Below are 12994 nucleotides of genomic sequence, written 5' to 3' on the forward strand. Positions count from 1 at the left end.
ACTCCCCAAATTTCCTTGCTCTATGTTGAAAAAACCCAATAGGAAAGGCCTTTTTTAAAACTTCTTTCTTTCGCCACTAGTTGGCACTGTAGAGTTGATGCAAATGACCCCTACAAGAACCTTCAGGGTATGACTCTCAACAAACACGGAAAGTTTGGCGCAGATATGTTGCATATCTGCCGAGTTATGACTGTTCAAAATTTTTGGCGAGACAAATTGTTGGCGGTCATTTTCACTTCCAGTTTGGACCTCTCCGCTTCAACGAAACCTCAATATTTTTAATCAGGGACCTGAACACATGTCTTGAGGCTCCCCTGAAACAGGTTTGAGGTCAATAGATTATTTTCCCTTGGAGGAGGAGCCTGTCTCGTAAAGAAGGCCATTTCCTGTTCCCACTAGGGGGCGCCAGGCCTAATGGGTAATATTTCAATGCAGTCGTGTTCAGGCTGGGATATCTCATATACATGCTAGAAATGAAAAAGATTGAACGTTGTATCACGGAGTTTTTAATCATTTTCTGAATTTGGTATTTTGCCCAAAAATGGCCGACTTTGGGACCACGCCCAGGCCCGACCCTTGAGTGAAAACACACCATTTTGAAAACTTAAGATCTCATATGTCTCCTGAATACTCTGACCAATTTTGAAGACGATCCAACTATTTTCTTCAGCGACAAGGTCTCAAATGTAAATCGATAAAATTTCACATTTGATCCAAAATTTCCGACTTCCTGTTGGATTTGGAATATGGGTACAAGAGACTTTTTGGAGCAGTTTTGCACAATGTATCGACTCGCCAAATTTCATCGTTCTACGTTGAAAAAACCTAATAGGAAAGGCCTTTTTGAAAATTTCAAGGGGGCGCCACTGAGCGATTTTGTTAAATTTTTTTGTAGATTATCAAAATTTACGCAAAGTTGCATGTATGTGCAAATTTTGGTGAGTTTTCGTGCATGTTCAGGCCTCCAAATGTAAACCCCAACTGTGAACCGATAAAAATTTCACATTTGATCCAAAATATCCGATTTCCTGTTGGATTTGGAATATGGGTGCAAGAGGCTTTTTTGAACAGTTAGGCATAAGGTATCTACTCCCCAAATTTCATTGCTCTACGTTGAAAACCTGAGAGGAGAGGCCTTTTTGAAAATTTTAAGGGTAAAGGGGGCGCCACTGAGCCATTTTTTGACATTTTTTCAAAACGACACAAGATTATCGAAATTTACGCGAAGCGGCACGTATGTGCAAATTTTGGTGACTTTTCGTGCATGTTCAGGCCTCCAAATTGGCCATTTTCATTTGCCCTGAAAAAAGAATAATAATAATAATAATAACTAGGCCTGCAAGCAGGACTGAACGGGCCCTCGCAATGTAGCGCAACTCGGACGTCACGCAACTCGGACTGTGTGCAGGTCAGGGTGGTGGCAGATCCTCCTCTCTAATCATCTCATTAGAACCTAACATGCTCGAAAGTCGCCTATTTACATTCCCACACCCAAGAGATAAAAACCCCTATTGGAGAGAGTACTACAAAAAAGGAGCCACTACTGAGCTGTGCAGCCAAGCTCTTATTCAAAACCAAAATTAATCTTCTAACTGGGCCAATTCGACCAAGTGTGCCAACTATTGTGGCTCTATAAGCTCCCTGAGTCTCTGAAAAAAAATATTTCCTTTAAATGGCGAACAAAGGGTCGTCACGGCAACAGACAGAGACACGTGGACATGGGCCGTAAAAAAGTATTTTAATAGGTCTTGAAACTACAATGACCAACATGAAAAGAACTGGACATGTTTTGGAAAAACGAGTGACTTTCTATCGCCACTAGTTGGCGCTGTAGGGTTGATGCAAATGACCCCTACAAGGCCCTTCAGGGTATGACTCTCAACAAGCACGGGAAGTTTGGCGCAGATATCTTGTATATCTGCCAAGTTATGACTGTTCAAAGTTTTTGGAGAGAAAAATTGTTGACAGTCATTTTCACTTTCCTGTTTGGACCCCTCCGCTTCAACGAAACTTCAATATTTTTCATCAGGCACCTGAAGACAGGTCTTAAGGTTTCCCTTATGCAGGTTTGAGGTAGATTGATTTTTTCCCTTTAGAGGAGGAGTGTGTCCCGTAAAAAAGGGCATTTCCTGTTCCCACTAGGAGGCGCCAGGCACAAATGGTAAATTTTCAATCCAGTCCTGCTCAGGCTGGTATACCTCACACACATGCCAGATTTAAAATAGATTGAACGTTGTATGAGGGAGTTATCAGTCATTTTCCGAATTTGGTGTTTTGGCGAAAAAATGGAAGAATTTGGCGCCCCGCCCAGGTCAGGCCCGTGAATGAAAACACACCATTTTTATAACTTAAGATTTCATATGCCTCATGAACAGTCTCACCAATTTTGAGAATGATCAAACTAATTCCCTAGGTGCCAAGGTGTAAAATGTGCACACTGTAAATCGATAAAAAGTTCACATTCAATCCAAAATACCCGATTTCCTGTAGGATTTGGAATGTGTGTGCAAGAGACTTTTTGGAGCAGTTTTGCACAAAGTATCGACTCTCCAAATTTCATCACTCTACGTTGAAAAAACCTAAATGGAGAGGCCTTTTTGAAAATTTCAAGGGGGCGCCACTGAGCCATTTTGTTACATGTTTTCGTAACGTTGCAAGATTATCGAACGTTATCCAAAGCCGCATGTATGTGCAAATTTTGGTGAGTTTTTATGCATATTCAAGCCTCCAAATGTAAACTCTTACTGTGAACCCATGAAAATTTCACATTCGATCCAAAATACCCGATTTCCTGTTGGATTTGGAATACGGGTGCAAGAGACTTTTTGGAGCAGTTTTGCATAAGGTATCTACTCCCCAAATTTCCTCGCTCTATGTTGAAAAAACCCAATAGGAAAGGCCTTTTTTAAAACTTCTTTCTGTCGCCACTAGTTGGCACTGTAGAGTTGATGCAAATGACCCCTACAAGAACCTTCAGGGTATGACTCTCAACAAACACGGAAAGTTTGGCGCAGATATGTTGCATATCTGCCGAGTTATGACTGTTCAAAGTTTTTGGCGAGACAAATTGTTGACGGTCATTTTCACTTCCAGTTTGGACCTCTCCGCTTCAACGAAACCTCAATATTTTTCATCAGGCACCTGAACACATGTCTTGAGGCTCCCCTGAAACAGGTTTGAGGTCAATAGATTTTTTTCCCTTGGAGGAGGATCCTCTCTTGTAAAGAATGCCATTTCCTGTTCCCACTAGGGGGCGCCAGGCCTAATGAGTAATATTTCAATGCAGTCGTGTTCAGGCTGGGATATCTCATATACATGCTAGAAATGAAAAAGATTGAACGTTGTATCACGGAGTTTTTAATCATTTTCTGAATTTGGTATTTTGCCTAAAAATGGCCAACTTTGGGACTACGCCCAGGCCAGACCCTTGGATGAAAACTCACCATTTTGAAAACTTAAGATCTCATATGTCTCCTGAATAGTCTGACCAATTTTGAAGACGATCCAACTATTTTCTTCAGCGACAAGGTCTCAAATGTAAATCGATAAAATTTCACATTTGATCCAAAATTTCCGACTTCCTGTTGGATTTGGAATATAGGTGCAAGAGACTTTTTGGAGCAGTTTTACACAATGTATCGACTCACCAAATTTCATCATTCTACGTTGAAAAAACCAAATAGGAAAGGCCTTTTTGAAAATTTCAAGGGTGCGCCACTGAGCCTTTTTGTTAATTTTTTTCAAAGATTATCAAAATTTACGCAAAGTTGAACATATGTGCACATTTTGGTGAGTTTTCGTGCATGTTCAAGCCTCCAAATGTGAACTCCAACTGTGAACCGAAAAAATTTCAGATTCGATCCAAAATAACCGATTTCCTGTTGGATTTGGAATATGGGTGCAAGAGGCTTTTTTGAGCAGTTAGGCATAAGGTATCTACTCCCCAAATTTCATTGCTCTACGTTGAAAACCTGAGAGGAGAGGCCTTTTTGAAAATTTTAAGGGTCAAGGGGGCGCCACTGAGCCATTTTTTGACATTTTTTCAAAACGACGCAAGATTATCGAAATTTACGCGAATCTGCACGTATGTGCAAATTTTGGTGACTTTTCGTGCATGTTCAGGCCTCCAAATTGGCCATTTTCATTTGCCATGAAAAAAGAAGAATAATAATAATAATCCTTTGCATTACAATAGGGCCTTCGCACGTCTAGTGCTCGGGCCCTAACTAGGCCTGCAAGCAGGACTGAACGGGCCCTCGCAATCTAGCGCAACTCGGACGTCACGCAACTCGGACTGTGTGCAGGTCAGGGTGGTGGCAGATCCTCCTCTCTAATCATCTCATTAGAACCTAACATGCTCGAAAGTCGCCTATTTACATTCCCACACCCAAGAGATAAAAACCCCTATTGGAGAGAGTACTACAAAAAAGGAGCCACTACTGAGCTGTGCAGCCAAGCCCTTATTCAAAACCTAAATTAATCTTCTAACTGGGCCAATTCGACCAAGTGTGCCAACTATTGTGGCTCTATAAGCTCCCTGAGTCTCTGAAAAAAAATATTTCCTTTAAATGGCGAACAAAGGGTCGTCACGGCAACAGACAGAGACACGTGGACATGGGCCGTAAAAAAGTATTTTAATAGGTCTTGAAACTACAATGACCAACATGAAAAGAACTGGACATGTTTTGGAAAAACGAGTGACTTTATATCGCCACTAGTTGGCGCTGTAGGGTTGATGCAAATGACCCCTACAAGGCCCTTCAGGGTATGACTCTCAACAAGCACGGGAAGTTTGGCGCAGATATCTTGTATATCTGCCGAGTTATGACTGTTCAAAGTTTTTGGAGAGAAAAATTGTTGACAGTCATTTTCACTTTCCTGTTTGGACCCCTCCGCTTCAACGAAACTTCAATATTTTTCATCAGGCACCTGAAGACAGGTCTTAAGGTTTCCCTTATGCAGGTTTGAAGTAGATTGATTTTTTCCCTTTAGAGGAGGAGTGTGTCCCGTAAAAAAGGGCATTTCCTGTTCCCACTAGGAGGCGCCAGGCACAAATGGTAAATTTTCAATCCAGTCCTGCTCAGGCTGGTATACCTCACACACATGCCAGATTTAAAATAGATTGAACGTTGTATGAGGGAGTTATCAGTCATTTTCCGAATTCGGTGTTTTGGCGAAAAAATGGAAGAATTTGGCGCCCCGCCCAGGTCAGGCCCGTGAATGAAAACACACCATTTTTATAACTTAAGATTTCATATGCCTCATGAACAGTCTCACCAATTTTGAGAATGATCAAACTAATTCCCTAGGTGCCAAGGTGTAAAATGTGCACACTGTAAATCGATAAAAAGTTCACATTCAATCCAAAATACCCGATTTCCTGTAGGATTTGGAATGTGTGTGCAAGAGACTTTTTGGAGCAGTTTTGCACAAAGTTTTGACTCTCCAAATTTCATCACTCTATGTTAGAAAAACCTAAATGGAGAGGCCTTTTTGAAAATTTCAAGGGGGCGCCACTGAGCCATTTTGTTAAATTGTTTCGTAACGTTGCAAGATTATCGAACGTTATCCAAAGTTGCATGTATGTGCAAATTTTGGTGAGTTTTTATGCATATTCAAGCCTCCAAATGTAAACTCTTACTGTGAACCCATGAAAATTTCACATTCGACCCAAAATACCCGATTTCCTGTTGGATTTGGAATATGGGTGCAAGAGACTTTTTGGAGCAGTTTTGCATAAGGTATCTACTCCCCAAATTTCCTTGCTCTATGTTGAAAAAACCCAATAGGAAAGGCCTTTTTTAAAACTTCTTTCTGTCGCCACTAGTTGGCACTGTAGAGTTGATGCAAATGACCCCTACAAGAACCTTCAGGGTATGACTCTCAACAAACACGGAAAGTTTGGCGCAGATATGTTGCATATCTGCCGAGTTATGACTGTTCAAAATTTTTGGCGAGACAAATTGTTGACGGTCATTTTCACTTCCGGTTTGGACCTCTCCGCTTCAACGAAACCTCAATATTTTTCATCAGGGACCTGAACACATGTCTTGAGGCTCCCCTGAAACAGGTTTGAGGTCAATAGATTTTTTTCCCTTGGAGGAGGAGCCTGTCTCGTAAAGAAGGCCATTTCCTGTTCCCACTAGGGGGCGCCAGGCCTAATGGGTAATATTTCAATGCAGTCGTGTTCAGGCTGGGATATCTCATATACATGCTAGAAATGAAAAAGATTGAACGTTGTATCACGGAGTTTTTAATCATTTTCTGAATTTGGTATTTTGCCCAAAAATGGCCGACTTTGGGACCACGCCCAGGTCAGACCCTTGAGTGAAAACTCACCATTTTGAAAACTTAAGATCTCATATGTCTCCTGAATAGTCTGACCAATTTTGAAGACGATCCAACTATTTTCTTCAGCGACAAGGTCTCAAATGTAAATCGATAAAATTTCACATTTGATCCAAAATTTCCGGCTTCCTGTTGGGTTTGGAATATGGGTGCAAGAGACTTTTTGGAGCAGTTTTGCACAATGTATCGACTCGCCAAATTTCAGTGTTCTACGTTGAAAAAACCTAATAGGAAAGGCCTTTTTGAAAATTTCAAGGGGGCGCCACTGAGCCATTTTGTTAAATTTTTTTGTAGATTATCAAAATTTACGCAAAGTTGCATGTATGTGCACATTTTGGTGAGTTTTCGTGCATGTTCAGGCCTCCAAATGTAAACTCCAACTGTGAACCGATAAAAATTTCACATTTGATCCAAAATATCCGATTTCCTGTTGGATTTGGAATATGGGTGCAAGAGGCTTTTTTGAACAGTTAGGCATAAGGTATCTACTCCCCAAATTTCATTGCTCTACGTTGAAAACCTGAGAGGAGAGGCCTTTTTGAAAATTTTAAGGGTCAAGGGGGCGCCACTGAGCCATTTTTTGACATTTTTTCAAAACGACACAAGATTATCGAATTTTACGCAAAGCCGCACGTATGTGCAAATTTTGGTGACTTTTCGTGCATGTTCAGGCCTCCAAATTGGCCATTTTCATTTGCCCTGAAAAAAGAAGAATAATAATAATAATAATAATAATAATAATAATCCTTTGCAAAACAATAGGGCCTTCGCACGCTCAGTGCTCGGGCCCTAATAAGTTGTGATTGTATATAGAAAAATGCAAATTTTGCTTTTGTTGAGTAAAATTACGATAATTCTGCATAGTTTCTATTGTGAAAATTGTGTGATTTAAGAGCTGTTGAAAACTTTAAAAAAATTAAGTTGCCATTTTGGGCAAAACTGAAAATATTTTAAATATTGCTATTGATCCTGAAAATATAGGTGATTATCTCTGCATTTGGTGATTTTTGTGCATCTAGCGTAACATTTGAGAATTTTAAGGCAATTTATAACAAAAGTTTTGTTATACGTGTATAACAAAATAATCAGGATTTTATGAGGGAACGAATTTGAATTTTCTTATGTCGTTGCTCATCAAGACTCAAATATGTCTAAGGGGGTGCCTGTTTTGGTTTCAGGTCGCTAACGGCTTTGGTTCTGAAAGTATTTGAATTTTAAGTTTTTGAAAATAGGCACCTTATGGATTGGCCCTGATCCACGTGTCCCGTGAACTGATAGTAAAGTCTATGGGCGAATGAACGTTTGAAACCACAGCATTCATGGTCACTCTTTCTGATTTTCCGGGCATTTACACTTTCTGTTCATTTTAGGGCATTTACATGTCACTTCCTATTGAGTTTGAAGTTCAACGGAAAGAAAAAAACAAAAGGAAGTGACCCATAAAATGCCACAAAATCAAGAGGAAGTAATTTAAAATCAACAGGTAATGACCTAAAATTGGAAAAAAAACCAGAATTTCCTTTAGTTAGTGATAAACTTACAGCAGAAGGATGAAGAAGCTTGTTTTTCAGTATCATTAGTTTTGTAGTAGTATGTTATGATTTCCTGACCAATATATCGATAATCTTTGCTTTGCCATATCGTGAGATTATCGTTATCGTGAGCTTTGCATCGCAAATCGTATATTATAGTGAAGTACCAAGAGGTTCCCACCCCTAGTCGTTAGTACAGGAATTACAGTAGCGTCAAAGCGCTTTGAGTGCCCTGAAAGCCGCTATACAAGTGTAACTTTATTTACCATTTAAAGATAACACACATCAGTAGTTGCCATACCTGTGGTGAAATGTCTGTGACAGAGTTGGTGGGGAAGTGGACGGAGGCGGCAGGCCTGCTGAGTAGGGATGGTACGGTGTTTTCTTGAGTGCCTGTATCAGGTTATGCCTGTACTCGGGGTCTATTGACCATAGCGATCCCTTTCCTATGCTCTGAAAAAAAAGAAAAAGGCACAAAAAGAGATATTAGTGGAAGTAATACTCAGACAAAGATCAAACACAGCACACCAGCTGGCCTGAACCGTCTCCAAAGCCCCAAGATGAACTCATTCATCATGTTGACCTAACAAATGCGTACATAAAAGAAGGACAAGACATTACATAATGTTGTCCTGTTGTCGTTCATGTTAATTATTAATAGCGTTGCATCACTGTAAATTCTCCTGCTTTTGTGGGTTTTTTTCTGGGTGCTCCAGGCACAGCCCAAAGACATGCGATTTTTTTTTTTTTTTCAGTAGCATGTCCTCAAAGGGGTTAGGAGAGCAGAGGAATTTTTGCGAGGGGGGGTACACTCTGGCCTCGTTGCCAGCCCAAAACATACCTGTTAGGTTAATTGAAGACCATAAAATTTCCATTAGTTACGAGCACCCATAACAGCAAAAAGTGCAAATATTCATCATCCAGAATTTGCATTTGAGGACAAACTGCAATAGTGTACTGTAAATAGTGCAAAAGGTTTAGTACGACACAAAATGAACACCAAAAGTTCAAAAAGGATGAAAATAAAAAATAAAAAAGACATTTAGCAGCGCTCTTGTAACAGACTTCTGACTCACAGGTGCCTCTTTTATCTTTCGTTTGATAAAATGTTGGACTTTTTTTTCCCCAAAACATACAGTCAGGTCCAATAATGCTCATCTTTTCTGCTCTTAACACCTCTACAATGGATTTAAAATGAAATAAACAAGATTTGCAACTGCAAACTTTCAGCTTTAATGTGTATTTACAACTTTATCAGATGTCGGAATTACGACAGTTTGTAAATAGGCATACCTCTCACTTTTCAAAGGACCAAAGGTAATTGGATTATATGGATATATTCAAAATCATGAGTCAAATGTTCCTTTTTCAATGTTTGGTTGCAAATCTTTTGGAGTCAATTAAAGCCAGAAGTCTGTCGCGCATAGACATCCCTAGATTTTTGAGCTGTTGAGTAGCCTATTTTATGATTATTTTTGGTTCCTTAAAAAGTGGGAGGCACGTTCTGTACAAAAGCTTCAGTAACTCCTACACCATATATGGTAATTGGATGTAAATGCTAGGGGTGTAAACTGTATGATGATACGATACAATGCAATGATATTTGCTGATATTACAAAGTGTGACACAATTTCATTCAATTGAAGGGCTTTCAATTGATCTAACATGATATTATAGACACAATTAACACAATTACATGTCAAGAATGGCAAGAACTTTGATAGTTTTTCCTAAGACCATGGAGAGGTGCTGCCGGTTTTTGTCTTTAAAATACTTCAAATAATTTCTGAATTTATTACCAAGTTATTTCTAATGATTGTGTGGATCACCAACCTTATGTTATCTTGGTCTTTGCCACAGCTGCTTGTTTTTTTTCTCGGGTTTGACCAATACAGTCCCGTTAAATTAAGTTGAGTAACCAACCTCGCAGCTTTTACGTAACCAACTCCCGCGGCTGACAGAACGTACCAAGTCTCATTAACAGAGGGGTGTCCCAACAACTAGCGCAAATGTAGCACAAACTAATGGCATCCTTTCGGGTTCATTTTGCAGTAATTGGGGGGATGGGGATGATAATTTCCAGTGATGACGTGACTCGCAGCCCCCATTTACTGTGAAATGGACCCGAAGGGATGCCATTCGTTTGTGCTACGTTTGTGCTAGTTGTTGGGACACCCCTCTGTTATTGAGAGCATTGGTACGCCCTGCCAGCCGCGACGGAGGGGTTGCGATTGAAAACATCAATTGAAATTAATATTTCAATATCTATACAGTGATCCCTTCCTACTTCACGCTTCAAACTTTGCGCCTACAGTCCATTGTTTTTTTTTTTTTTTTCATTAAAAAAATAAATAAACAAATGCAGATGAGCTGTCCAGAGTCGATTGCGTAGTCTCACTCTCCCTCCCTCTCCTTGCTCTTTATTGGTCAGGCAGTGCGCTGGAGTTGCTTATTAGAGTTAATGATGATTGACAGACGTTTGGGTTTGATCTTGCCAGAGACGAGAACTTCAAAGCATTGCACGCGTCAATCATCGTTTAACTTGTTAAACAGTTCCTATGGCAACTCATTGTGTGTAAGTGAGCAGCTTGAGCGCACTCACTCAGTAAAGCGTTTAATAAAGACGATCATTTTTATAATTTTATACAGTTTAAAAATAATTTGGGGGCACAGTAACATGTTTAAATCTTATAATTATTACATAGTTTCTTGAAAACCATTTATTATAATAATATATAATATATATAAAACTTTTAATTATACTTTGGAAAAAAACAGTGAAAAAAATGTCTTATATGTAGCTCTTTCCAAGGCTAAAAAAAAAAAAAATTGGGGGTGGATGGGGCTACTTTGCGATTTTTTACTTATCGCCCCGAGTTCTGGTCCCCATTAACCGCGAAAAACGAGGGATCACTGTAAAACGATACCAGCAAAAATAAAAAAATTTACAGCACAAATGTAGCATAAATGAATGCCACCATTTCAGGTCCAGTTTGCAATAAATGGGGGGCTGCATGACATCATCACCCAAAATTAATATCTCAATATCTCAAAAAGGATAGCAGCACAAACGAAAATTTTTAACACACAAACCAGCACAAACGAAGCATAAGCATTGACACCATTTCTAGCCATTTTTTTATCCAAATAGGGGGCTGGTTAACCTCAGATTGACCTATAAATGAATTGTAGACATCTTAAAAACGATAGCAGCACAAACACAACTTTTTACAGCACAAGCAAGCAAGCAAGCACAAACATAGCACAAACGATTGACATTTTTTTGGTAAATATGCGTCTAATGGGGGGCCAACTTCACTGAGGTTAATAACAAAGTACAGTGGTACCTCGACATACGATCCCTTCGACACACGATCTTTTCGACATCCGATGTAAAATTTCACTCGCAATTTGTGTCTACATCCGACGACATGCTCGAAATACTGATAAATAAGACAGACATACAGCTGAGTTTCTTGAGAGAGAAATCAACTCGGGTTCCAAGAAGGTTAGTGGTGAAAAAGGAAAAAAGTGGCGCTTATCATTGAAATGAAGATGGAAATGATTGAAAATTATGAGCGCAGGGTGCGCATCATTGAACTGGCTTGACAATACGGCCATAGAATGTCTACGAACCTGACGGTCCTCCTTTGACCTCCGTTCGTCAGTCTTTATAAGATGACAATTATTATTGTGGTAACATCGCCAAAGAAATTTATATCATTTATTTCAGAACTTGTCCAACACAACATGCCTACTGTCCACCGCAGTTGACGCTAACAACAAACCATTAAAAGAGAAAGTTAAATTTCTACCACACCTTTCTCTTTGTCACATCAGCCATGCGGTGCATTCATGTACAGCACGCAAAACCGCACGCAAAACACGTGCGCCACATTAGAACCCAATTCGTTCCATTAAGACAGGAATTATTATTATTATTATTTTTATTTTATTATTCGGGTTTTTATGAATAATTTATTTGTTTTGCTATCTGTAATTGCCATTTGTAATAGTACCAGCAGTATTTATAAAGGATTTAGTATAAGGTGTAGAATGGAATTATAATGTATTCTTATGGGAAAATCCTGATTGAATGACCATTTCAACTAACAAACAAGGTCCTGGAACGAATTAACTTTGTATTTAGAGTTACCACTGTAGTTTAAATTAACAACCATTATTTTTCCATCTTTCTGCGACCACTTTTTAACAGTTCTATTATTCTAATTTTGAGTGACAAGTTTTTTTTTTTTTTTTTTTTGGGGGGGGGGGGGGTCCAAATATTTACATAGACCCATTAGAGGAGTTACAAAAAAATCGATTATTACATGCATCGCGATTCGACAAGTGACGATTCGATTACGATTCATGAGGTTAAAAAACGATGATTTTCCCTCATAACTTTATGGCAGCCGCTTGTAACAGAACGAAATTCAAGACACGTCTGCCGCCCGGGCCCCGTTAACGGGCGCACGCACGTTATGATGGATGCTGCCTGTTACTCCTTTTTAAAAGACTGCAAAGTAAATTTGTGTATGAGACAGGCAGGTACAGAGGCGCGACCCAGCGGTCGCGCTTTTGTGCGCAAGTTATTTTTTAGAGCAAGAGGGGAAAAGAGATCGTTCGTTGCTCCTTGTCTTGTAGATGTCAAGCAGTAGTTTCAAGGAATTTCAATTGAAAAATGTCCTGAATGTGTTGCTAAGACCTGTGGGCATCTATAAGAGGTGAGTACACGAACCCTCTTGTACTGTTTAGCCTTTATTGTTGTTGTTTTTGAGATGTAGTTAGCGCCGAGCGCTAAGCTAATTAGCTAATTTGCTAACGTGTATTTCATATGCAGAACGTGTAAAACTATGATTAAGTACAGCGGTAACACTACAAACATGCGAAATAGTAAAGAAATCTGTGAAAACAAAGTATCTTGGTTAAAAGAAGTCTGGTCTTATTTCTTAAGACACTTTGTTTCCAGAAAATGTGGAATTCATTCCACCTGTGTAAATTTTATTGTATTGTTGAGAGAAATAAGTACTCCCTTTAAAATGGTTAATGTTTTTGCACTTTCTTGAAAAAAATAAATAAAAAAGCAGCTTAAGGGCAGCTTTTTGTTGTAT

The 12994-nt window shown here is 39.3% G+C and overlaps 1 protein-coding gene across 2 annotated transcripts in view; it reads right to left on the reverse strand.

Annotated features, from left to right (window-relative positions):
* The window catches only part of ches1 (checkpoint suppressor 1), a 209614-nt gene that overhangs the window by 87892 nt on the left and 108728 nt on the right, over positions 1 to 12994 (reverse strand). For both annotated transcript variants that reach the window (XM_057823681.1, XM_057823680.1), the window contains exon 3: positions 8182 to 8333. In XM_057823681.1, coding sequence (XP_057679664.1) covers positions 8182 to 8333 — 152 coding nt within the window. The remainder of the gene's footprint in view (positions 1 to 8181; positions 8334 to 12994) is intronic.

The sequence above is a fragment of the Corythoichthys intestinalis genome, chromosome 19, assembly GCF_030265065.1.
Source record: "Corythoichthys intestinalis isolate RoL2023-P3 chromosome 19, ASM3026506v1, whole genome shotgun sequence".
Taxonomy (NCBI): domain Eukaryota; kingdom Metazoa; phylum Chordata; class Actinopteri; order Syngnathiformes; family Syngnathidae; genus Corythoichthys; species Corythoichthys intestinalis.